Source organism: Bufo bufo, chromosome 3 (assembly GCF_905171765.1).
Source record: "Bufo bufo chromosome 3, aBufBuf1.1, whole genome shotgun sequence".
NCBI classification, from domain to species: domain Eukaryota; kingdom Metazoa; phylum Chordata; class Amphibia; order Anura; family Bufonidae; genus Bufo; species Bufo bufo.
This window is the reverse complement of record NC_053391.1, coordinates 568,172,767-568,199,755: the sequence shown is the minus strand read 5'-3', so window position 1 is coordinate 568,199,755 and position 26,989 is coordinate 568,172,767. Positions and strand designations below refer to the sequence as shown.

General features: G+C 42.7%; 1 protein-coding gene across 1 annotated transcript in view; it reads left to right on the top strand.

The window, feature by feature from the left end:
- Positions 1 to 16,010, top strand: part of PRIM1 (DNA primase subunit 1) — a 40,080-nt gene extending 24,070 nt beyond the window's left edge. Inside the window, exons 8-13 of the mRNA XM_040425681.1 lie at positions 1,909 to 1,997; positions 5,842 to 5,971; positions 6,920 to 6,989; positions 7,658 to 7,752; positions 14,711 to 14,809; positions 15,449 to 16,010. Of these exons, the coding sequence (XP_040281615.1) occupies positions 1,909 to 1,997; positions 5,842 to 5,971; positions 6,920 to 6,989; positions 7,658 to 7,752; positions 14,711 to 14,809; positions 15,449 to 15,468 (503 nt within the window). The 3' untranslated portion in view covers positions 15,469 to 16,010. The remainder of the gene's footprint in view (positions 1 to 1,908; positions 1,998 to 5,841; positions 5,972 to 6,919; positions 6,990 to 7,657; positions 7,753 to 14,710; positions 14,810 to 15,448) is intronic.
- Positions 16,011 to 26,989: the final 10,979 nt, after the last annotated feature.

Below are 26,989 nucleotides of genomic sequence, written 5' to 3'. Positions count from 1 at the left end.
TCAAGGACTATAATTCCTGTTTCTGGCCTTTTCTCTAATTGTTAAAATATAACCTTTATTTCTCCTTTAATAAACGATATAGCCACAAAAAACATATAAATTTAAAACAACATATGGAGGGCAATGCTATTCGGGGGCTATAGGCTTAGCATCCTCTGCTTATCTGTAGGTGAGCTAAGATCTCTATTTATCTTTTGCAAATTATTATAGAGTGCGTGTCTGTAATGTCAGCCGACATCAGACACCTTGCAGCTAAAACTCTTGGTATTATTGCCCAAACTACAGTGCTGTATGTATTCAGGTAGGGTGTCTTTTAACAAGTACTCATAGCGGCTCTTACCGCCCGCATTTTGCCTAATTTCTGCCCCTATACTATATGTCTATAAGCGGCGTCTGCAGATCGCTGTCCAATTATTCATTCCTTTGCCCTACCATAATCCTTAAAAACTAATAGTGCAGCTCCCCCGACATGTTTCACCGCGAGATGCGGCTTCTTCAGGGGGGTAAGGAGCTACTAACAACCTTTTGTAATACAAAAAAATGTCAACCTTCAAATAATTAAGTTCAGTTATGCACTCAATACTTGGTCGGGAATCCTTTTGCAGAAATGACTGCTTCAATGTGGTGTGGCATGGAGGCAATCAGCCTGTGGCACTGCTTGAGGTGTTATGGAGGACCAGGATGCTTCGATAGCGGCCTTAAGCTCATCCAGAGTATTGGGTCTTGCGTCTCTCAACTTTCTCTTCCCAATATCCCACAGATTCTCTATGGGGTTCAGGTCAGGAGAGTTGGCAGGCCAATTGAGCACAGTAATACCATGGTCAGTAAACCATTTACCAGTGGTTTTGGCACTGTGAGCAGGTGCCAGGTCGTGCTGAAAAATGAAATCTTCATCTCCATAAAGCTTTTCAGCAGATGGAAGCATGAAGTGCTCCAAAATCTCCTGATAGCTAGCTGCATTGACCCTGCCCTTGCTAAAACACAGTGGACCAACACCAGCAGCTGACATGGCACCCCAGACCATCACTGACTGTGGGTACTTGACACTGGACTTCAGGCATTTTGGCATTTCCCTCTCCCCAGTCTCCCTCCAGACTCAGTCCACTGCTTCCGCAGGTCCCCCAATGTCTGGAATCGGTCCTTCTCCACAATCTTCCTCAGGGTCCGGTCACGTCTTCTCGTTGTGCAGCGTTTTCTGCCACACTTTTTCCTTTCCACAGACTTCCCACTGAGGTGCCTTGATACAGCACTCTGGGAACAGCCTATTCGTTCAGAAATTTCTTTCTGTGTCTTACCCTCTTGCTTGAGGGTGTCAATGATGGCCTTCTGGACAGCAGTCAGGTCGGCAGTCTTACCCATGATTGTGGTTTTGAGTAATGAACCAGGCTGGGAGTTTTTAAAAGCCTCAGGAATCTTTTGCAGGTGTTTAGAGTTAATTAGTTGATTCAGATGATTAGGTTAATAGCTCGTTTAGAGAACCTTTTTCATGATATGCTAATTTTTGGAGATAGGAATTTTGGGTTTTCATGAGCTGTATGCCAAAATCATCAATATTAAAACAAGAAAAGGCTTGAACTACTTCAGTTGTGTGTAATGAATCTAAAATATATGAAAGTCTAATGTTTATCAGTACATTACAGAAAATAATGAACTTTATCACAATATGCTCATTTTTTGAGAAGGACCTGTATATTGCAGCTGTGAAAGAAGCCTTGTGTGCGCAATTATTTGCTATACCACTGTAATAAATAAAAATATTGTTTTTATAAAGGAATACGTTATTTTAAGAAGGTTTTTGTTATTAGATTACTCGATTAATCGCAAAAAATAATAGAATACTCGATTACTAAAATATTTGTTTACTGCAGCTCTAGACACAACTGTTGTTTCCTTAATGTCCGTAACCACCAGCGCGAGAGACTCTGCTGCATGACTTCCAGAAAGCACGATCTTCTGTAGATCGCTGGGAGAGGCTAAAGAAAAGTTTGTTTAATCTGGTGTGTAAATCTTCATGGCTCTCTGTGACAGCTTGGGGTTTATGCTTTTGATCTTAAAGGCTCTTCTACATGGGCCAAGGATTGGGTAACATATTGGGGATTCGAGTTCATATGAATGTTAGTTCCTAGTAAATGTGCCACCAATCACCCAAAAAAAGGACTGGTTTTACATTGGGTAATCGCATCTTTTTAGTGGCACATAAAATAATAATTTGTCTGCAGCACATCATCCTGTGTAAAGAGAGATGTACTGCTGGAAAGCAATGAATGATGGCTTTTTCCCATACAGAGGGGATCATTGCTATATGCAAATTCAGCAATTCTCTCCGCTCATGATCAGGTAATTATTGGGAATATTTGGTTTGTTCCAATAATTGCACCGGACCATGTAAAAGGACCTTTACTCCTGTATTTTTATCTTTTTATTCTGATTAGAGGCATGTTTATTTTTTTTATTTTTTATTTTCCTTTCCAGAAATCACAGGGTTGCGTCAAGTGACTGATTCTGAGCTAAAATGCCAGTAAGGGCTCATGCACACGACCTTGTGCAGTGCAGGAAATATGGCCCGTGTGTAGGCTGCATCTCCCAGACCCACGGCATTTCGTCTGACCTAAACTCACTGCATCATAAATCACCATCTGAGTCTATTTTACTGTATTCACATCATCATGTGAGTACAGTACAATAGACCTGTGGCCTGATAGGAACTAACGCAATCATAAATCACTATGATGCAGTGAGTTCAGGTCAGATGAGCTGCAGTCAGTCGGGTTGATGCAGCCATTACATGGGCCATGTTTCCTTGTCTGTGCACGGTCTTGTACTTAAGCCCTATTAGTGTCATTTGTTTCTGGAAAATAAAAGCAAAATAACCAATTTAGATGGTCAATATAAGAAATGTATATCTGATATATGGTGAAAATAAGAAACTTTGTAATATATCTTGAGAAATATGTATTTTTCTCCCACTAGCAGCTCCCTCCTCTTCATCCATCTTCTCTATTGACTTTTATGGGCAATATGTCTATATCCCTGCACTTTCTCCTCCCTCTTTCCCTCCATAGATTTCTATGAGAAGCATGTAGTCGGATCCTTCAGTGAGCTGGCAGTCTGTACGGTCTCTCCAGATGGATTCAGCAGAAGATGTTACCTTGGGAAGAGGGGGACACTTTTTTTTTTTCTTTTTTTCTTTCTCTGATAAGATATATTACGTAGTCTCTGTATTATTCATTACGTTTATTTCAAAGCTTGTTGACTTACAGTTACCCTTTAACTTTGTTGTTGGCTGACTTACACAGCCTGATTTTCGGGCTGATTAGCAGGGACAAACACTCGTTCCCTATAATCTACCTATGTAAAGGTGCTGTAGATCGCCCGAAGAACCAACAAAAACTCATTCCATCTGGTGAATTCATCTTTCATGCGGACACCTTGTCGGTGGGTAATAATTCAATTAAGAATTATTAATTATGGTCATAAAAATAATTGACCATAAAAAATTAAAATTTATAAAATTTGTCATAAATTCTTAAAATCATGACCTGGTGAATTGTAGACAATCTAATTGATACAATTCACATCAGAGTCGCACTATTTCCTCAGATAAATAAGTTCTTTTTGACATGAGATGATGTTAATGATAAAATGTAGTTCTGCATTATACAATAATACACAGGTATTATAAAAATATGCAGATTTATTGGTTACAAGGTTATAAACATCTAAGTAAATAAACACAATGATACATACAAATGAATATATAGCGTTAATATAAAGCATTACAAGCTTAACAATACATGTGAGTGGAAATAACTTGTCACATTATAACAAAGCTGTTATTAGGTTAGGATATCAAAATATGAACATAAGTTATATACATTACTTCTGTTCAGAGAAAACCTCATGATATCAGGATGGGCATGTCTAATCCTAGACATCAATATAGAATGATAAATACATTCTGCCCCCCCTAACCAACTACACAACACATGACTTCAAGATGGGCAAATCCATGCAAGGATATAACTTAGAAGAGACAACTGTATCCTTCCGCCCCATCCTGGACTATTTTCACATACATAACTTTGGTAAGACTATTAAGACAAATAACAGGGATCTAGGATCTTGCTAGACCATATCTTAAATGGGAAGGACTTGAAATAAGTCCTTCCTGTGGGAAGCCATCACTTAGCTTGGCGAAGAATGTTCTTTTAATATCTATATATATATATATATATATATATATATATATATATATATATATATATATATATATATATATATATATATATATATATATATATAGCAATTATTTAATGCTTTGCTAGATTATGAGTCTAGATTCTTCTGCAGGTAGAATGAAGCCTCACAATATCCTAAGACTACATCTCAATATGGAGATGATCAGTTAATTTAATTATTTATTTATTTATTCGCCAATCTAGATGGTATAATTTCACCCACACTATCAAATTAGTCTTAATAAATTGAAATATCATTTTCTGTGTCTCTTACCAAGTCCTAGTAGGAAACTCACTTCTGCTCCTAGGAAAGCTGGGTGGTCCATCATAGCGCATCTCATTATGGCTTTCATCTTGATAGACCTCAACTTCTCCTCTCCTTCCTTTTTTTTCTCTCCCTTTCCTACCTCCTGTGTATGGCTTATGATCCCAAACTTATCAGTTAGACACACCTTCCTAGTTTGGAACTTTCCAATCATTGTCGGATGGGCGTGACCATTGATAAAAAATGTGACATCATAACCTTACCCAGAATGCACTTTTGCTACTGTTGTAATGTCACCTACTGATACATAGGTGGCACTGCTGTGTAAGCTATTTGCATCATAGTATAAAGGGTTAACTTATATGTCTGAATATACATTTTGACCTTAGAAGCTTTAATTCAAAGCTATAGGGATTAATTCGGACACTTGTAGCAATTAGAGACAGACCTCTAGGCGTCTCTTTAAACGTTTCTCACACTGCTAATTTATGGATCGTAAATAGCCTTGTTTTCTCAGAGATATCAGTACCTCCTCTGTCATACCAAAGATGTGATTCATTGTTACAAAACACACATCTTCACAGACACTCTTCTAATGAGAAATATATATAATATATTGGATACATGTTGTCTTCGTAACATATAACAATATAATATAAACAAATATATATATCCTACTGATTGTCTTATGCTAAGGACTAATTAAGGCTCATTAAATGAATACATACATATTATATATTTTGCTTCATTAATAAATGCCTAATTGTATAGGTAATTATCACCAGCTACATAGAGCTCATCTTTATCTCCCGTCATAAATTTAAAAGTAGACAAGGAGGCATCTTCTCAGACTGGTACATTCATGAGAAAAAAAAATAACACAAACTTTGTGTGACCTTAATTTGGCCTACTCAAGACATACAAAATTGCAACTATAGTCGAGCATGGCTCTTAAAGGCAATGAAGATCCATCTTGACAATAATGAATTGGATATGAATGTATTTACCTATGAAAAGGCACAACAACCTTAATTACAGTTTTTGGGTAATAGCTTGGTCTGCCGCCCAGAAGTAATGTATTTGTAGCAGCCTTCGCTTCTTCCCATACTGCTGCATGTAAATGCAGCTCTTCACCTCCACTGACGAGCAGGCAGTTATTGGGAAGAAACTGTCTCTTCCTCATAATGATTTGCTTGTGGAAATGTGCTTTTAGTTCTTTGTTCTGTATCGTGTGTCGTACGATCAGGATGTATAATATAGTACTATCTCTTTTTTATATATTCTATATGACAGATATGATTTGTGGATTCATTTATGTGTGTTGTATTCCTGTTTTAGGATCTTAAAAAAGGTGCACATTCAGCGGAGGAAATTATGTTACAATATTGCTATCCCCGCTTGGATATTAATGTCAGCAAAGGGGTGAATCACTTGTTAAAAAGTCCCTTCAGTGTCCACCCTAAAACAGGTAGGTCCAGAGAGTTCCCACGTGCATGCGGTTGTGCTGTTTAAGATTGCAAGTTAGAATTTGTTTGCTTATCTTGCAGCGATACGTTGATAAGGTCGGGCTGGGTTGTGGCATACAGTAGTTATAGCTCCTTTTTCTTCCATAAGGCAGAATAGTGCAGCTAGCTATACTTTTCTGTACAGAAAAAGGGAATCTGTGTCCAGCGCTCACTGTTTTGGCATGCATTAGGCTCACTGGTTTACTGCCTTATGATGCATACTTTTCTTTTTTCATAAAAACATGATATAGCCTAAAAATAGTGCTATGAACATGATGAATCCAGTCTTAGGGTGGACATGCACATCATTTTGTGTGAAGCTAACCAACCATCTAATGTGTTTGAGGACTTCCTGACTCTCCACTGACTGTGGACGTGACCTGTTGGATTTTAGTATACCTGATCCTTTTGTTCTTAGGGTAGATAAGCTGCTACCAGAGGAGTCTGGCAATAGCTTACTCCTCGCGTACATGAATGGTGTCAGGAGGAGAAGCTGTTTGTCTGACCGCTATCGGGGTATATGGCCAGCTTAAGGGTTGCACACACATATAAGGGCTCATGCACGCGACCGTATGCCCTTCGAGACATACAGTCCATGAGCGGGCCATATGTCCCGGAGTGCATACATCGGGAGCACACAGCATCATAGGTTACTATGATGCTGTGTGTATTGGGTCGCCCGCGGGGCTATTGTCCTGCACTCATAAGATCATATGAGTGCGGGACAATAGTCCCGCGGGCGGCCCAATGCGCACAGCATCATTGTAACCTATGATGCTGTGCGCTCCCGTGCGCACGATGTATGCCACTCCGGGACATATGGCCCGCTCATGGACTGTATGTCTCGGAGGGCATACGGTCGTGTGCATGTGCCTTAACTTGAAGGTAATCTATACTGTGTCTTCTTGTAGGTAGAATTTCAGTTCCAATTGATGTAAAGAAGTTGGACAGTTTTGATCCATTTGCAGTCCCAACCATAAGGTAACCTCCGACAGCAATATCCTTGGTGGCTACTCACAAAGACAAAATGAGAAAACGCTGTCTTGAAAATGTAAAATAAAAACTGTTGTAAATTGTAGTTGCTTGCCCTCCTTACACCAGTCAATGCATTGGCAATGATTCGGAATGAATCATTTGGTCCTGATGGTTGAGCAGAGGTGATGGCTGCATTTACGTGCAGTAGTCATCCCCTCTCGTCCCCTTAGAGAATTATTGTTTGCCAGCAAACAATGTGATAATACGCTGCAGCAAAGATACAAGCACCCAATGAACGCTACGCAGGGCAATTATCGGGAAAGAACACTTCTAGGATTGCTAGTTCCCTGTAATTGCCTTGATCATCGGCCTGTGCAAAAGGGCCTCGCGTAACCACAAAGTGGTACAGGTTTACCGAGCACATGGATGCACCACTCTGAAAGAAGAGAAATCTGCTTTTGTGTGTGGACAATTCCTGCCGAATAGAGATGACATTTGTTAAAATGTCCTCTGCTTTGTTGGTATTGTATTATTCTGTGGGGATTCTGTCTTTAAATCTGTGTGGGATAATCTGCAAGTAGTAAGCTACATGTGCATGTGACATTGTCTTCAGCAATATGAATTCCATTTACTTCATAATTTGACATTTTAAACTGTGTTTTTGTTCAATAAAGCATGATCTGTAGTGAGCTGGACAATGTAAGCACACAGGAGGAGGACCAAGATAGCCCCAATGAGGGCGAGGCAGACGCTAAGCGACGAACTAGAGGTGATTAATATGTCAGTGTTATGTGGTCTGTAAAAAATGTATCTGGTAGACTGTCACAGTATTCTTCTGTATTTTAACGGCAATATCAAATGAAAAGAAGTAGCCACTTCAGTATGACCATGAGATTTTTCAGTTCGCGTCTTTACAGTATAAGACTGTAATATAATGTTGAATTTTAAGGGTTTTCTGGCAGTTACAAATTGATTATCTATCCTAGGCATAGGTTATCAATATCTGGTTAGTTGGGGTTAGATTCCCAGCGCCTGCACTGATCAGCTGTTTGAAAAGGTCACTGCATTTTCTGACCGCTGCTGCCACTAGTATGCCAAGCACAGCGCTGTACATAGTATAGTGCTTGGTATCACAGCTCGGTCCCATTCCCGTGTATGGGATTGAGCTGCAGGAAGGCCATGTGACCGATGGATATGATGGAAGAGGCTGGGGCACCTAACTGAGCGCCTCTACTACTTTAAACAGCTGATGGGTCGGAAGTTGTCAGTAGTCAAAACTCCCCCCCCCCCCCCCCCCCTTCCTATCTCAAATTTGACTTCTCCTGTAAATAGTTTCACTATTAAAATTCCAGAAATCCCTTTAAAACAGGTTGCCTCAGAATGACAACACTTATCTAAAGGATAGGAGATAAGTGTCTGAATGGTAGGTGCCCACCTGCTGGGGCTGACTAAGTACACACAATATCCTTCTGGACAATCCCTGACTGAGCTGGGATAATCAATTGTGTGTAAATATTTTGATAAAAAATAAAATTATAGCAGCAGAATTTCCTTGTGAGGCTACTTTCACACTACAGGGTGGGCCATTTATATGGATACACCTTAATAAAATGGGAATGGTTGGTGATATTAACTTCCTGTTTGTGGCATATTAGTATATGTAAGGGGGGAAACTTTTTAAGATGGGTGGTGACCATGGCGGCCATTTTGAAGTCGGCCATTTTGAATCCAACTTTTGTTTTTTCAATAGGAAGAGGGTCATGTGACACATCAAACTTATTGGAAATTTCACAAGAAAAACAATGTTGTGCTTGGTTTTAACGTAACTTTATTCTTTCATGAGTTATTTACAAGTTTCTGACCACTTACAAAATGTGTTCAATGTGCTGCCCATTGTGTTGGATTGTCAATGCAACCCTCTTCTCCCACTCTTCACACACTGATAGCGACACCGCAGGAGAAATGCTAGCATAGGCTTCCAGTATCCGTAGTTTCAGGTGCTGCACATCTCGTATCTTCACAGCATAGACAATTGCCTTCAGATGATACAAGATGTGCAGCACCTGAAACTACGGATACTGGAAGCCTATGCTAGCATTTCTCCTGCGGTGTTGCTATCAGTGTGTGAAGAGTGGGAGAAGAGGGTTGCATTGACAATCCAACACAATGGGCAGCACATTGAACACATTTTGTAAGTGGTCAGAAACGTGTAAATAACTCATGAAATAATAGTTACGTTAAAACCAAGCACACCATTGTTTTTCTTGTGAAATTCCCAATAAGTTTGATGTGTCAAATGATTCTCTTCCTATTGAAAAAACTAAAGTTGGATTCAAAATGGCCGACTTCAAAATGGCCGCCATGGTCACCACCCATCTTGAAAAGTTTCCCCCCTCACATATACTAATGTGCCACAAACAGGAAGTTAATATCACCAACCATTCCCATTTTATTAAGGTGTATCCATATAAATGGCCCACCCTGTACTTTCACATCATAGGGTCTCAATACCGGAAAAAAACGCTTCCGTTTTTTCCCCATACGTTGTCAATGGGGACAAAACGTAACAATGCATTCCGTTCTCATACCGGAGAGCAAACTGTGGTTATAAGGGGAAATAATAGCATTCTTTAATACAGAATGCTTAGTAGAAGGTCAATTGAGGGTTAAAAAATAAAAAAAAATTAACTCTCCTCCTCTAATTGATCACGTAGCTGGCGGTCTCCTGTTCTTTCTTCAGGACCTGTGGTGACATCACTGTGCTCATCACATGATCCATCACCATGGTAATGGACCATGTGATTAGCTCAGTGACGTCACCACAGGTCTTTTGACAGGTCCTGAAGAAAGAACAGGAGACCGACAGCTACGCGATCAATTGGAGGAGGTGAGTTATTTTTTTTAACCCTCATTGGCACTGCGCACCAATGTTTATTATAGTGGTGGGGGGGGCGTGCACTGCGCACCAATGTTTATTATAGTGGTGGGGGGGCGCACTGCGCACCAATGTTTATTATAGTGGTGGGGGGGCGCACTGCGCACCAATGTTTATTATAGTGGTGGGGGGGCGCACTGCGCACCAATGTTTATTATAGTGGTGGGGGGCGCACTGCGCACCAATGTTTATTATAGTGGTGGGGGGGCGCACTGCGCACCAATGTTTAAGTACTGGGGGGGGCGCACTGCGCACCAATGTTTAAGTACTGGGGGGGGGGTGCCCTGAAGATAACTCACTTGTTAATACAAATACAGGAGGCGGGTGCCGGAATCAAATAGCTGGCACCCGACCTCTATGACAGGGAGCTGCAATCAGCCGCAGTTAACCCTTCAGGTGCGGTACCTGAGGGGTTTACTGCAGCGGATCGCAGCTCCCTGTCATAAAGGTCAGTTATCTTCATTGGTGGCTCAGTGGCCACAGCCCCTCCCCTCCTCCTCCCGTCTCTTCTCATTGGCGGCGGCAGCACCAATGCTTTTAGTGATATTAGAGTAAAAGTTATATTTTAAATATACTCAGTCCACATGTGGTAAATACTCTGCTATTAACGCCAGATTGGAGGACTACTGCAGTAGTGACTGACCTTCTGGAAGTTTCTCCCATCTGCACACAGGATGTTTGGAGCTCAGCCAGAATAACCACTGGGTTCTTGGTCACCTCTTTCCAAGATCTTTCTCCTTCAATTACTTAGTTTAGGGGGTTGTGGCAGCCAGTTCTAAGAACAATCCTAGTTGTTTCAAACTTCTTCCATTCAATGCCACCTGCACACGTTGCGGAATACATGCATTTTTTTCCACACTGATTCCCGTGTGGAAAAACCACAGTACATTACAGTATATACAAACTGAAAAGCATGCCGTGGTAATTAACAAGCAGGAAGTGCTCAAACCCACATGCAGTTGTGCATATATATACCGGGGAGCAGATCCTGCACTTGTGGCCTGTTGCTAATGACGATCCCCAGCAAAAATGCATACAGTGGAGGATGCCCGCAGAGAACCACAAGTACCACAATAGACATCCTACACAAGATAGCAATTATGTGGATGTGATAATCAATATAACAAAATAATAGCAAAGACAGGTGCACTCTGCGGTCTTACTATACCCTCAAACTGATTTTAAAATTGAGAGATTAGCCAACATATCCGACGGTGTAGGACATGTCTGAGCCCGAGCACCGCGCCAAGGTTTCTCAAGTAGCTCGAGACCTAACACTCACCTACCTGGGCCATATGGGCACTACCAGGAGCCAGTGGGCAAATTACAGGAGCATGAGGCCGACACAAACAACTAATCTCTCAATTTTTAAATCCGTTTGCGGGTATAGTAAGACCGCAGAGTGCACCTGTCTTTGCTATTATTTTGTTATATTAGTACATTACAGTACCAGCAAAGTGTATGAGATTACACAAATCTCATGTACACTTTATGGATTTTTTCTATGTCTGTTATGTTTGCGGTTTTAGCTGCGGATTTCACTCTTTAATGGAAGCGTGAGATCTGCGGCAAAACCTTATTTAATCCACAGCAAAATCCACTGTTACAAATTGCGGATTTTGGTGCGGATATGCTGCAATTCATGCAGATCTCATGTGCGTTCACCCGCACCCGTGTGCAGGTGGCCCACGGATTATGGAGGCCCTTGTGCTTTTGGGAACTTTCAGTGCAGAAGAAATTTTTGTACCATTCTCCATATCTGTGCCTCCAAAATCCTGTCTCTGAGGCCTCATGCACACGACCGTTGTTTTGGTCCGCATCCGAGCCACAGTTTTTGCGGCTTGGATGCGGACCCATTACCCTTCAATGGGGCCGCAAAAGATGCGGACAGCACTCTGTGTGCTGTCCGCATCCGTTGCTCCATTCCGTGGTCCGCAAAGAAAATATAACCTGTCCTATTTGTCCATTTTGCGGACATGAATAGGCAGTTATATCAATGGCTGTCCATGCCATCCGTCTTTTGCAGATCCGCAATTTGCGGACCGCAAAACACACAACGGTCGGCATGAGGCCTGAGCTCTACAGGCAGTTCTTTCCTCCTCATGGCTTGGGTTTTGCTCTCATATTCATTGTCAGCTGTGAGACCTTATATAGACAGAGCTGTGTCTTTCCAAATAGTGTCCAATCAACTGACTTTACCACAAGTGGACTCCAATCAACGTTTCGAAACATCTCAAAGATGATCAAAAGAAGTGGGAGGCCCCCAGAACTAAATTTCAAGTGTTATTGCAAAGGGTCTGAATGCTTATGTCCAAGCAAAATTTTAGTTTTTCATTTTCAATAAATTTGCAAACATTTCTAAAATTCTGTTTTCACGTTCTCATTAATGGGGTATTGAGTGCAGAATTCTGGTGAAAACTTTATTTCGTTGAATTTTTTTTTTTTTTTTTAGAAAAGACCACAACATAACAAAATATGAAAAAAGTTAACAGATCTGAAGATTTTCCAAATGCATTGTATATTGCTGGGGCTGCCTCCAGTCTTGTCTATATCTTGATGGGGAAAACATTTAGGGCATCACATTCAAATTAACCGCCTCACGTCCGCCCATAGGATATAAACGTCCTATGGGTGGACGTCTATTTCTGACAGCACGTTTTAAAACGTCCTGTCAGAAATAGCAGCTGCACGCTAATCGTGCAGCTGCTGATCGGGTTGCCCGCTGTCAGTGACAGCAGGGCAACCCAGAGATAAGGCAGGGACAGTGCCCAGGTGTCCCTGCCTTCACGATCGCTGCAGACACAGCGCTCACCGAGCGCTGTGTCTGCAGAGCAGGAAGCGCTGTGCGCTTCCTGTTCCGGCCCGGCGGTCATGTGACCGCCGGGACCGGAGAGTGCAGGGGCTGTGTGAGGTCTCTCAGAGACCTCGATCAGCCCTGCTGTGAGGCTGTACAGCGCAGGATTGCTGCTGTACAGCCTCTATAGGGGTGCATTTCCACTGTAACTGGGGCTACTATGTCAGCCCCAGTTACAGGAGAAATCAACAGTGAAAAAAAAAAAAAAAAAGTGAAGTAAATGTCCCCCAGAGGTCTTGTATGACCTTATGGGGGACGAAAAGTGTAAAATAAAATAAAAATAAAATAAAGTGTTGAAAAAATAAAATAAAAAAAAGGTTCACATGTAAAAAAAAAAAAAAAATCCCAAGTAAGGAATAAAAAAAAAAAAAAAAAAGAAAAAATAAAATAAAATAGACATATTTAGTATTGCCGCGTCCGTAAAAACCAGCTCTATAAAAATATCACATGACCTAACCCCTCGGGTGAACACCGTAAAAAATAAATAAAAAAAACTGTCAAAACAAGCAATTTTTGTCACCTTGCATCACAAAAGGTGCAACACCAAGTGATCAAAAACGCGTATGTCCCACAAAATAGTTCCAATAAAACCGTCACCTCATCCCGCAAAAAATGAGCCCCTACATAAGAAAATCTCTCAAAAAATAAAAAAACTATAGCTCTCAGAACATGGACACATTAAAACATAATTTTTTGGTTTCAAAAATGCTATTATTGTGTAAAACTTTAATAAATGAGAAAAAGTATACATATTAGGTATCGCCACGTCCGTAACAATCTGCTCTATAAAAATGTCACTTGACTGAACCCCTCAGGTGAACGCTGTAAAAATAAATAAATAGAAACTGTGCTAAAACAACCAATTTTTTGGTCACCTTGCCCAATAAAGTGTTATAATGAATGATCAAAAAATCATATGTACCCAAAAATAGTACTAATAAAACTGGCACCTTATCCCCTAGTTTCCAAAATGGGGTCACTTCTTGGGAGTTTCTACTGTAAGGGTGCATCAGGGGGCTTCAAATGGGACATGGCATCTAAAAACCATGTGGAGTTCCTTTTCTTCTGCGCCCTGCCGTGTGCCCATACCTCAGTTTACGACCACATGTGGGGTGTTTCTGTAAACCGCAGAATCTGGGTAATAAATATTGAGTTTTGTTTGGCTGTTAACCATCGATGTGTTAAAGAAAAAAATTTATTAAAATGGAAAATCTGCCAAAAAAGTGAAATTTAAAAATTTGATCTCCATTTTCCTTTAATTCTTGTGGAACGCCTAAAGGGTAACAAAGTTTGTAAAATCTGTTTTGAATACCTTGAGGGGTGTAGTTTCTACAATGGGGTCATTTATGGGGGTATCCACTATGTAGGCCCCACAAAGTGACTTCAGACCTGAACTGGTCCTTATAAAGTGGGTTTTGGCAATTTTCTTACAAATTTGAAGAATTGCTTCTAAACTTCTAAGCCTTCTAACGTCCTAAAAAAATAAAATGACGTTTCCAAAATGATGCCAACATAAAGTAGACATATGGGAAATGTTAAATAATAACTATTTTATGAGGTATCACTTTCTGTTTTGAAAGCAGAGAAATTGAAATTTAGAAAATTGCGAATTTTTCAAATTTTTGGGTAAATTTGGGATTTTTTCATAAATAAAGGTGAAATATTTTGACTCAAATTTATGACTATCATGAAGTACAATGTGTCACGAGAAAACAATCTCTGAATGACTTGGATAAATAAAGGTGTTCCAAAGTTATTACCACATAAAGTGAGATATGTCAGTTTTGCAAAATTTGGCCTGGTCAGGAAGGGGGCAAATGGCCCAGATGGCAAGTGGTTAAAGAAAACTCTGCTTTAACAAATCTGCACTTTGTTTTGTTTCTTTTAGCATTTTAAAATCTCAATAGTTTTCATCATTGTTGTACATGTGTCTTTCAGATTATAAAAGAACCAGCTTGGCTCCATATGTGAAAATATTTGAACAGTTTCTTGATAAACTTGACCAGTCTCGGAAAGGACAAATGTTGTTGAAGAGCGGTACGTAGAAACCTAATTGAAGCATTTTTCAACCACCAGTTGCTAGACGATACCATGTAAATGAACATCTAGAGAACAGCGGCAGCGACGCTTGCCACATCTAGTAACAGTGATCCAAAAATACAGTAAAATTCTGTAAGCACTTCCAGGGTATTAGAACAATATCTGCTGAATTGTGAAGAAAAGCTAGTTTCACACTAGTGCTGTGCATCCGACCCCAATAACTATAACGGGGATCGGCAGAGTTGTGGCCACATTCCGGCAAATATGCATGCAACGGTTTTCTTCCCGCCCATTCTCAGCATATTTGCTGGGTTGCGACTGGATCTCTGGTGGTCCCCGTTATCGTTAATGGGACTGGACGGAGATCTCCAGGCTTTTCCCTGCCGGATGTGTAGCGCTAGTGTGAAACTAATGAAAAATAGTTTAAAACTCAGTTTTAAGCATTGAGACTTCAGACATAAAATATTATTGCTAAATATTCTTCTGTAATTTGTGTAAGGCCTGTGCTAGTTGGAGAGTCATATGCATGACTGATGCCACTTAGATACATGCATAGACATCAAGCTTCAGATAATTTTGATATCGCATTAGATGGTAATGAATTTCATTAATTATTGTATTTTGTTTTCACCTTAGATCTAAAGAAAGAGTTTTGATCACGAAACCCTCACTTTACTTGGCGCCTTTACGCTTCTTGATGGCTGTAATCAGAGTCATGGAACTTTGGCTTCCCTCCATTACTACAGACATTGGAGGCAGTTTGTGAAGAGCCTCTTACTGAACAATTTCGACCTGAGTGAAATGGCTGGACTTATCAAATAAATTGTATTATAGTTTAGTATAATATCTGTTCTCGATCTCATGAGTTGGTTGCGTCAAACAAATGTATAGATTCATCTGTTGTATACAAAATAGGCTCAGTTTAATAACACTCGCGATTGTACAGCAAGCTCCTATAACGTAATGTTTTAAGATGTTTTCTCTCAGAATATAAAACCATGGCCCTGATTTATCAGGACCGGGTGTGTTAGGCTGGTCTTGATAGGGCCTGTGCCACCCGAGCGAGCATTTCATTTATGACCAGGCACGGACCTAGTCCTAAATGAAATGCCTCCTCCGGCAGTCCATGTGCCAGTCTGAAATATTTGGCAGCTCGGAGCTGTCGTAGATTTCAATCATTATTTACCCCAATTTCTGGCTTAAAGAGGACTTTTCACCGATTATGACAATGTGAACTAAGTATACAGACATGGAGAGCGGCGCCCGGGGATCTCACTGCACTTACTATTATCCCCGGGCGCGGCTCCGTTCTCCCGTTATGCCCTCCGGTATCTTCGCTCAGTAAGTTATAGTAGGCGGAGATTCCAGTCACTAAGTTATGGTAGGCGGAGTCAGCCCTTGTTCTGCTGTAGCGCTGGCCAATCGCATTGCAGAGCTCACAGCCTGGGAGAAAATAACCTCCCAGGCTGTGAGCTCTGCGCTGCGATTGGCCAGCGCTAGAGCAGAACAAGGGCAGACTCCGCCTACCATAACTTAGTGACTGAAATCTCTGCCTACTATAACTTACTGAGCGAAGATACCGGAGGGCATAACGGGAGAACGGAGCCGCGCCCGGGGATAATAGTAAGTGCAGTGAGATCCCCGGGCGCCGCTCTACATGTCTGTATACTTAGTTCACAGTGTAATAATAGGTGAAAGGTCCTCTTTAAATAGTGATGAATGTGCCGGCCTGTTTTAAGAGACATGATGTAAAAATGCCATTTGCGACTGGAAAGTCTCAGTGGCATTTACCAAGTTGCAGACAAGTCACACAAATGTTTTGGTCTCGTCTTTTCTGAGACTAGGTGTCACACGACACGTCTGGTTTAGGCTACTTTATAGGAGCAATATAAAAGAGGACAGTGGTTGGCTGCGGCAGGGCTGGACCAGCTCCACAGAGAACACTGCTGGTGATGGGGGGTCCCCATGATTATTTTTTTTAAGCAGTTGCAGGCCTTGTCTGAGGTTTTTCACCACTGTAGAGGTGAAATAAACAATCTTGCTCTTGTATGGAGATGCCCTGACTCTACGCAGACAGCAGATGTCAAGGGAACGAAGGATTAGGCATATTCGATTTCCCTATGCCCAGCATGCTTGTGTGTGTATGGGGGAGTCAGGGAACCTAATTATAACATAATGTAGCTTTTAATGTAGTCTAGTTGTAGAAGTATGCCATTTGAGGCGAAAATAATCTGCACATGATACATCTGTCCGTGTATTCTGCCTCTTTAGCTACAGATTGTGTAGTACATTGCTCAGTGTGGTGCATGCTGTAGGTTAACCTGAGCATTTAGAATGAAGGGAGGTATATTCTGCTGTTAATATCTGATCTGTGCCATTGTTTGTATAGAAGGTCTCCCCCCTCCACACGCTGCCTGTGCCACCGTGTTGAGATAAAAAAATATATAATGTGCTATGCTCTATTTGGTGCTGATTTTTACAGTAGAAATCAATGGATCCTGATAAAATTGATTTTGTACATAAGTTTTCTCATTTAAATAGTATCTTTTAAAAAAAAAAAAAAGGTTTGCATAGTGGCTGTGCTTTTTTGTACAATCATAACTGTGAAGGAACGGGTCTCTTTTGGCCTTCCCTTTTCAGCTGCGCAGGTAGATGTATTTCTCACAAGTAGGGGGCGTCTCCCTTCTGTGGAATCTGCCAGCACTGTACTGCTGTGATGTCATTTGCTTCCCTTCAGCTCCAGAGCTTACAGAACTGATAAGGAGGTGGAAATCACACTTGGGCCCCTTTCAGACGAGCAAGTTTTCCGCGCGGGTGCAATGTGTGATGCAAACCCATTGCGCCCGCACTGAATCCGGACCCATTCATTTTAAGGGGTTAGTGTACATGAGCGTTGTTTTCCACGCATCACTTTTGCGTTGTGTGAAAATCGCAGCATGTTCTATATTCTGCGTTTTTCACGCAACGCTGGCCCCATAGAAGTGAATGGGGCTGCGTGAAAAACACATCGCATCCGCAAGCAAGTGCGGATGCGATGCGCTTTTCACTGATGGTTAAGAGATGTTTGTAAGCCTTCAGTTTTTTTTTTATCACGCGCATGAAAAACGCATCAATGCACATTTCGCCCGCACAAAAAAACTGAACGCAATTGCAGACAAAACTGACTTGCTTTGAGAGCAAAATCGCACGTTTTTAACTGAAAGCATCCAGGCTGAATCCATCACGCTCGTGTGAAAGAGGCCTTAGGGTTCGGCGGTCCCCAATTAGCGGACAACATCCGTGTGGCGGCCCGGACGTATTGAGACCCATTCAACTTGAATGGGTCCGTGATCCGTCCGCAGCGTAAAAAAATAGAACACTGCATCCCCTGTGTATTGTGGACCCGCCGTATGCATGGGCCCTCAGACAGACACACAGGAGGCTCCTATAATCTTCAGAAGCAGTTCTTTTATCAGGATCTCGGCTAGCTCTGATACGCCCCCACTTGCTCTGTGCCGTCTTCGGTGTCTGTCTTACTAGGGACGTATCTTACCTGACATCAGGCAGTGGACTGCAAGTTAGGTAGACGTGGGACCAGTACTTTACAGCTTTTTTTTTTTTCAGGTGGATGGAGACATATTTTTTTTAAATGAAGTAATTTAGAAATCACCATTTTACTCCTCACCCACGACAGCACCACGAGAGAGGATGGATCTGCCCCCCAAAGACCAGAAACCTGTGGCACAAAAAGGTGGAGACTCCTCTTTGCCCTCAGTATGGTTTCCTGTCTGAGGGGAAGCCTATGGTTCGTCCTCTTCCCCCTAGGCTGCCCTGTTACCTGCGGCTCCCGTTTTATGTGGCACGCTGTGCGCAGTGGGGCTAGCAGAGGTGTGATGGCTCGGCGTTCCTGAGCGCTAGAGGGGCATGATGCTTCGGTGAGATAACAAGCACCAGTAAGCATCAGTCGGCGCAGGAGATCCGGCCAGGGGGAGGAGTCTTAGGAGAGGCTCCGCTCACGTGACCGCCACTTCCAGGTTGAGAGTGAGGCATGGAGCGCACGGATTGGAATCACGTGCAGGAGGGTGTGTGGTTTAAAGCGCCACTGGAACCCGGAAATGGCTGCCGGCGGTCGCGATTACAGAGGCAGCGTCTGGGCTCAAGAGCTGCAGTATGGAAGAGGAAAGAAACTATGGAGGACCCGGCGGCCAACCCGATCTCTGTACCAGGGAGGGGTGAGAGGCTCGTGTAGCCACTGATTTTATAACCATCTTTTGATGTATGAATGTATAGGTGTCTTGCAGGAAAAACCTAAAAAAGCGGTTTCTAAAAGACGTCACAAAGAATGTGCCTTGTGCAAATGTTCACTGGCTGTTGAATATAGCAAGAGGTTATGCCAGCAATGTATAGATAAAACAGTGGCTGAGGGACTCCATCTTTTTATAGCTGTCTTCAGAATTTCGTAAGAGCTGAGATTAATGCTTCTTTATCCTCCAAAAAGCCCGATAGTTCCAGAGAGGCTAAATCAAGAAACAAAAGGAGTCTAAGGTGGTTTCGTCGGATGAGGGGGAGGAGGTCCAGTCTTTTGGTTTGGACTCAGACGCTTCATCCCTCTCCTCGGATTCTGATAATAACGAAATTAAGAGAGCTTTCTTTCCCGTGGAGGATGTGGATAAACTCTTGAAAGCAATCAAAGCAACTATGGGTATAGAAAACGTTAAGGAGACTAGGTCGGTGCAGGACGTTATGTTTAGGGGGCTGCAGACAAAACAGTCTAGGTCTTTCCCTTTGCATAAAAATGTATCAGCCTTAATTAATGAGGAATGGCGTAAACCAAACAAGAGTTTTTATTTCAAAAAATTTAAAGAGGAAATATCCCTTTTCTGAGGACGTAGCCGCTGTCTGGAATAAAGCACCAAAGGTTGATGTGGCCATCTCTAAAGAAGCTAAGAAATCGGCTCTTCCGTTCGAAGACATGGGGTCTTTTTAAGAGACCCCTTAGATAAGAAAGCTGAGGGGTTCTTGAAAGGAGCTTGAAAAGCCTCGATGTCTTCATTCAGACCTTCTATTGCTTCAACCTGTACTGCCAGATACCTTATGTGGTTGTCTGACCTAGAGGTACAAATAAAGAACAAGAGCCCTAGAGAGGACGTTTTAGCTAGTCTCTCTACTATTAAAAAAGCAGTAGATTTTTTTGAGCGGACGCATCTGCGGACCCTATTAGATTGTCCTCCCGCGCGGCAGGACTGGCTAACTCCACTCGCAGGGCTCTATGGCTTAAAAATTGGAAGGGAGACTTACAGCCTAAGAAAAGGCTATGTGCAGTACCTTGTGAGGGAGAGTATCTCTTCGGATCAGCTCTGGATGACCTGCTAGATAAGGCTGCTGACAAGAAGAAAAAATTTCCTACAAGCGATCCTTTCGCACCTTCCGTTCCTTTCGGAGTAACAGAGAAAATACAAAGGAAGATAAGTCTTACAAACCAAGATCCCGAAGAGAAGGAGCAAAAGGTTATTTCGTCAACGAACAGACCAGAGGAGAGAGAGTCTGAACAGCAATGACGCCAGGGACCATGTCATGTAGGAGTTAGGTTAAAACACTTTCTACTTGCATGGACCCCTATTTCCAGCAGCCCTTGGATTCTGGGCACTTTAAAAGAGGGGTTAAAGATGGAATTCCGTTTAAGTCCTCCTTCAAGGTTTGTGATTACGGAAGCAGCGCAAAAAGATGGAGGGGCAATCACGTCAGAAGTGCAGTCTTTAGCAGAAAAGAAGGTCTTAGTAGCAGTCCCGAAGCATCAGGAAGGAGAGGGGTTTTATTCCTCTCTATTTTTGGTGAAAAAGCCTGATGGTTTTTACAGAACCATAATCAATTTAAAGAGACTAAACCATTTTCTCTTAGTCTCCATTCTGAACTTTTTCTCTATCAACTCAACGATAAATCTACTCTTCCCAGGATGCTTCATGGCGGTTCTAGACTTGAAGGACGCCTATCTCCATGTTCCGATTCATCAGGACTATCAGAAATACCTGATATTTGCGGTCCAGATGGAAGGAGAATTAAAACTCAGGCACTCCCATTCGGCTTAGCAATGTCCCCCAGGGTCTTCACCAAGGTGATAGCAGAAATGTCAGCTCACATCCGGGAAAAGGACATATTATTCATACCTTCTCTCGACGATTTTTTGATTGTGGCAGAAACAGAGAGAGCCTGCGAGTTGGCGGTCTTGGAAGTAATCCGCATCTTGAGGAAGCTGTGGTGGATTCTCAACAACAGGAAGTCAAAACCAACACCTATTCAATGTCAACAGTTCCTGGGCCTAATCTTTGACTCCAGGCTCCAGAGGTGTTTTTGACAGAAGAGAAGATAGTCGGTATACGACAGACAATTCAAAACTTAATAGATCATCCCCGGATTACTCTAAGAAAAGGCATGTCGATCTTCGGGAGCTTGACTTCCTGCATCCCAGCTGTCACTTGGGCACAGTTCCGTACAAGAGAGCTGCAGTGGGAGATTCTAGAGACTTACTCAACCTAAGATGGTGGCTCAAGACAGACAATTTAAATCAAGGTCTTCCTTGGCTAACTAACAACATTGTTTGTCTGACAGTTGACGCAAGTCTGGGGGGCCCACATTCAGAAGTTTTCCTTTCAGGGACGTTGGAAGGGAAGCCTAATGAAGGCTTCCTCTAACATGAAGGAGCTCATGGCGGTGAAGGAAGCAATTCGGGAGGCTCATCCACTCTGTGTAGGCAAGGATCTAAGAATTATGTCCAACAATACAACAGTTGTCTCCTACATAAACAAGCAGGGGCGGACCAGTAGTCAGGACCTAATGCTCGTTCTAAGTTGCATCCTCCAGATGGTAGAGGGCAAATGCTGGTCTATCGCAGCAGTCCACATCAGGGGGAAGGAAAATATTCAGGCGGACTTTCTGAGTTTCCATCAGATTGAGTGGTGTCTGGACCAGAACGTGTTCTCTCAGATCTCGAAAATCTGGGGTCGCCCGCATATAGACCTGTTTGCCACGGCCCAGAACAAAAAGGTGGAGAAGTTTTTTTCCGTGTCTCCAGAAGGATCCCCCTGTGGGCTGGATGCTTTCCTCCACAGGTGGGATTTTCCTCTGGCCTATGCCTTCCCTCCTTTCCCTTTTGATTCCCCGAGTGCTGAGGAAAATGGGGGGGGAAACCAGGCAAGGGTAATTCTAATCGCCCCATTTTGGGCGAAGAGACCATGGTTTACATGGCTGAGAGAGCTTTCGATCTCAGATCCTTGGGTGCTCCCAGCAACTCAGGATCATCTTTTTCAGGGTCCGATTTTCCGTCTGCAGGTGGACAACCTCCACCTGACGGCATGGAACTTGAGAGGCAGTTGTTAAGGAGTAAGGGATTTTCTGTGAACCTAACAAACACACCCTTTTAGGTAGCAGAAAAATAATAACTATGACTATTTATTTATGCCAGAACCTGGTGAAAATTTTTCTTTCGCAGGCCTTCAGTTAAAAAAAATCTTCTGGGCTCTCCTCCCTTAAATAGGCTCATTTCTAGCCCCTTCTGAAGGAACTCTAAAAACGTGTCTCCAAGCACTCTGAAAGTTCAGTTGTCTGCCTTGTCGGCCCTCTTTAACGAACACTTAGCGTCTAATCCTTGGGTTATGTGTTTCTTTGAAGCCGTTTCCAGGTCTTCCCTTAATGTCTCCCAGAGAATAGCTACTTGGGACCTAAATTTGGCTCTGCAGGCCCTTACAGCCCCTCCTTTTGAGCCTATCCATCAAATTAATATAAAACTACTTTCTCTAAAACTATGTTTAGTAGTGGCCTTGCCTGGATCTCTGAGACTCTATGTGCAGATGTCAATTTCAATAAATCCCCCCGTACACAACTATCCTTCAGGACAGAGTCATTTTAAAACCTGACGCGGCTTTTTTTTTTTTTTTTTTTTTTTTTTTTTTACCTAAAGTAGCTACTAAATTTCATAGATAACAAGAAATTATTCTGCCTTCCTTCTATGACAATCCAGCTTCAGAAAGGGAGGAAGTTTTCCATTGCCTGGATGTCAGAAGATGTCTCATTCAGTACCTGAATGAGACTAGGGAGTGGAGGAGATCTTCCTCGCTTTTTGTTCTTTTTCAGGGAAAAAACAAAGGACATCAAATAAGACTCTGGCAAGATGGATCAAGTCAGCTATTACTCTGGCATACTCTTCCTCGGGGAAGGAACCTCCTGAGGCTCTGCGGGCACACTCCACAAGGGCTATATCTATGTCATGGGCTGAAAAAGCTGCGGTCTCTATCGAGGACATCTGTAAAGGGGCAGTTTGGTCTTCTACCTTCTTTAACCACTACTGGTTACAATTTTTTCTTTGTAGTATATATTGGAGGTGTGGTGATCTCCATGCAGTCATGCACACCTGACCAGTTAGTCTGCCCTGGAGGCTGGTTTTAAAGTCAGTATAAAACTGAGTCTACTTTTATAGTTCCTACCAGTGGCCATTTGGCTCCAGGAGAAGTATATAGTGGGCTCAGCATGCATGTTGGTACTTGCATCCCTGGATCCGATGAAAGCTGTCACGGCACCGGATGGGGTTAAAAGCAGAGTGTGCCTGGTGTGCATGCTGTACCTGCGCTCCCTGGACTTTGTGTGGCTATCATGGCCTATAAACAGGTGGGAACTAGTGTTAGGGACCACTCATAGAGGCGACCTTGATGTGGTGAGTGGCTTATTACGCTTTGGCCAAAATGTACACCAATGCCTCATTCAACATCCAGCATAGAGGCAGGGCAGAGTGCTGGTTCCAGAGTGCTATTGCATTTGTATTTTGCGTTTTGTATATGTATTTCGCCATAGCGATGTGCACCTGCATACAAGGTTGTGCTGACTGAATCCCCCACATTTTTTCTTTGTAGTAAAATTACTTACGCGTAATTGGATTTTCCTGAACCCACGACGGCACCCTTATATTTTCCCTCCCTTGGCTGGTGGAGTGTTTTCACGGGTGTCGCAAAAAAAAGAAAATAGAAAAGTAAACTAATGTATACAGCGGAGTTCCTCAAATCCGTGGAAATGTCATACTGAAGGCACAGAGGAGTCTCTGCCTTTTTGTGCCGCATGTTTCCTGTCTTTGGGGGCGGATCCATCCTCTCTTGTGGTGCTGTCGTTGGTTCAGGAAAATCCAATTACCCGTAAGTAATTTTCCTTTTCTATTTAAATGATGACTGGTTCTGAAACAAAAAAAAAATCTGGAACACTATACAGAACCATATATTGAAAAAGGACAGCGGACAATGATGGAGCATAATTGCAAAGTAAAATGGCTAGCTGTGAAATAAAGGGTTACTCACGTGTTTTATATTATATATTACTAATATATTCCATAACATTATATCATTTGGTGTCTGACCTCTGGGCCCCCAATGATCCTGAAAAAAAAGGTACCTACAACTATACAGTGTTTTGGACAACTACTGTGCGGGAACTTAAACATGGCTCTGTTCAGTTTAAATGGAACCTGTCATGAAAATGCAGTGTAATCTGCAGGCAGCATGTTATAGAGCAGGAGGAGCTGAGCAGGGAAAATGTTCAGTAAAACTTGTATTTTATATATTTATATTCCTGCTCATTCTGGGCTATGAAGTCCAGGAGACGTCCTATCAGTGATTGACAGCTGTCTGTGTATACACAGTCATAGAGGGAAGGCTGTCAATCACTGATAGGACCGCCTCCTGGACTTCATCTGCAGTGCCCCATTAAAAAATAAAACTAGTATACTGTGGTTTTTGGTGTGGAGATCACCCAATCAGTGCTGAACCATATCATAAGGTATTTTCACGTCGTTAGCCGGCGCATGTGCAATAGTTACTGTGATGCCGTACAAGGAATGGGCATCGCAGTGCGCATGCGCCGGCGCGGGATCTCGGCAGCATAACCAGTTAGTACAAAGGCGGTCAGAGGGTAGGAAGGGGCGGGGGGACGCAATGAGAAGGCTGAGCAAGCAGGGCACCTAAGAGAGTAACGCTGCCCCTGGGCACTTGCGAGCCCTTATTTGCATATCTTATAAAGATCGTTTTTGAGGGTTCTATAAGTCCAGGATTGATGCCAGAGGTAATGTTTTTATTAACTGTAAGCATGCTAGGGAGCTGTGGGAAGGGTTAAAAAAGTGAAATGCTGGTGACAGACTCCCTTTAAAAAGAAGGAACGCATCGGGGAGCTCAGCAACACCGGAAGACCACGGAAAACAACTGTGGTGGATGACCGAAGAATTCTTTCCCTGGTGAAGAAAACACCCTTCACAACAGTTGGCCAGATCAAGAACACTCTCCAGGAGGCAGGTGTATGTGTGTCAAAGTCAACAATCAAGAGAAGACTTCACCTGAGTGAATACAGAGGGTTCACCACAAGATTTAAACCATTGGTGAGCCTCAAAAACAGGAAGGCCAGATTAGAGTTTGCCAAACGACATCTAAAAAAGCCTTCACAGTTCTGGAACAAACATCCTATGCACAGAGGAGACCAAGATCATCTTGTACCAGAGTGATGGGAAGAGAAGAGTATGGAGAAGGAAAGGAACTGCTCATGATCCTAAGCATATCACCTCATCGGTGAAGCATGATCGTGGTAGTGTCATGGCATGGGCATGTATGGCTGCCAATGGAACTGGTTCTCTTGTATTTATTGATGATGTGACTGCTGACAAAAGCAGCAGGATGAATTCTGAAGTGTTTTGGGCAATATTATCTGCTCATATTCAGCCAAATGCTTCAGAACTCATTGGATGGCGCTTCACAATGCAGATGGACAATGACCCAAAGCATACTGCAAAAGCAACCAAAGAGGTTTTTTTAAGGGAAAGAAGTGGAATGTTATGCAATGGCCAAGTCAATCACCTGACCTGAATCCGATTGAGCATGCATTTCACTTGCTGAAGACAAAACTGAAGGGAAAATGCCCCAAGAACAAGCAGGAACTGAAGACAGTTGCAGTAGAGGCCTGGCAGAGCATCACCAGGGATGAAACCCAGCGTCTGGTGATGTCTATGAGTTCCAGACTTCAGGCTGTAATTGACTGCAAAGGATTTGCAACCAAGTATTAAAAAGTGAAAGTTTGATTTATGATTATTATTCTCTCCCATTACTTCTGGTCCCTTAACAAGTGGGAGGCACATATGCAAACTGTGGTAATTCCTACACCGTTCACCTGATTTGGATGTAAATACCCTCAAATTAAGGCCTCTTTCACACGACCGTTTTGTTTTTCTGTTTACGGGCTGTTTTTTGCGTTCCGTATACGGAACCATTCATTTCAATGGTTCCGCAAAAAAAACAGGATGTACTCCGTATACATTCCGTTTCCGTATTTCTGTTCCATTGAAAAATAGAACATGTCTTATTATTGCCCGCAAATCACGTTCCGTGGCTCCATTCAAGTCAATGGCTCCGCCCCAAAAAACAGAACACATATGGAAATGCATCTGTATGTCTTCTGTATCTGTTCCGGTTTTTGAGGAACCATCTATTGAAAATGTTATGCCCAGCCCAATTTTTTCTATGTAATTACTGTATACGCCATACGGAGCAACGGATCTGAGAAAAACGGACCGCAAAAACACTGAAAAAGCTATATGGTTGTGTGAAAGAGGCCTAAAGCTGACAGTCTGCAGTTAAAGCACATCTTGTCCGTTTCATTTCAAATCCATTGTGGAGATGTATAGAGCCAAAAATGTTAGAATTGTGTCGATGTCCCAATATTTATGGACCTAACTAAAACTGTATAACTTGTAAAACAATTTTAAAAAAAACACAACACATGGCTGGCTGCAGTGGCGTACCGCCCATATAGGCAGCCCACGCCGTTGCTATGGGGCCCGGAGCGCAGGGGGGCCCGGAGTGCACGGAAGGCCCCGCCCCCTCAGTTTATTTTAGCCAGTACACACTGTGGCGCAGGCGCAGCGGGCCCGCGGCACTTGTCTTTGAACGTGGGCCCCCCCCCCCCGCCTCGCGCTCGCCCCCGCCCCCCCCCCCCTCCTATTCACCAGCCTCACTAGTCACTTCAGGAACTTGATTCTCCCGGCCAGGCTGCGGGTGTGTTCTAGTCTTCACACTGGCCAATCAGCGCAAGTCAGCAGCACAAAGAGGCAGCTGCTGATTGGCCAGTGTTTGCAGGCAGCAGGAGCGGGCGTCGCTCATACATACCCATACAGAGCGTGAC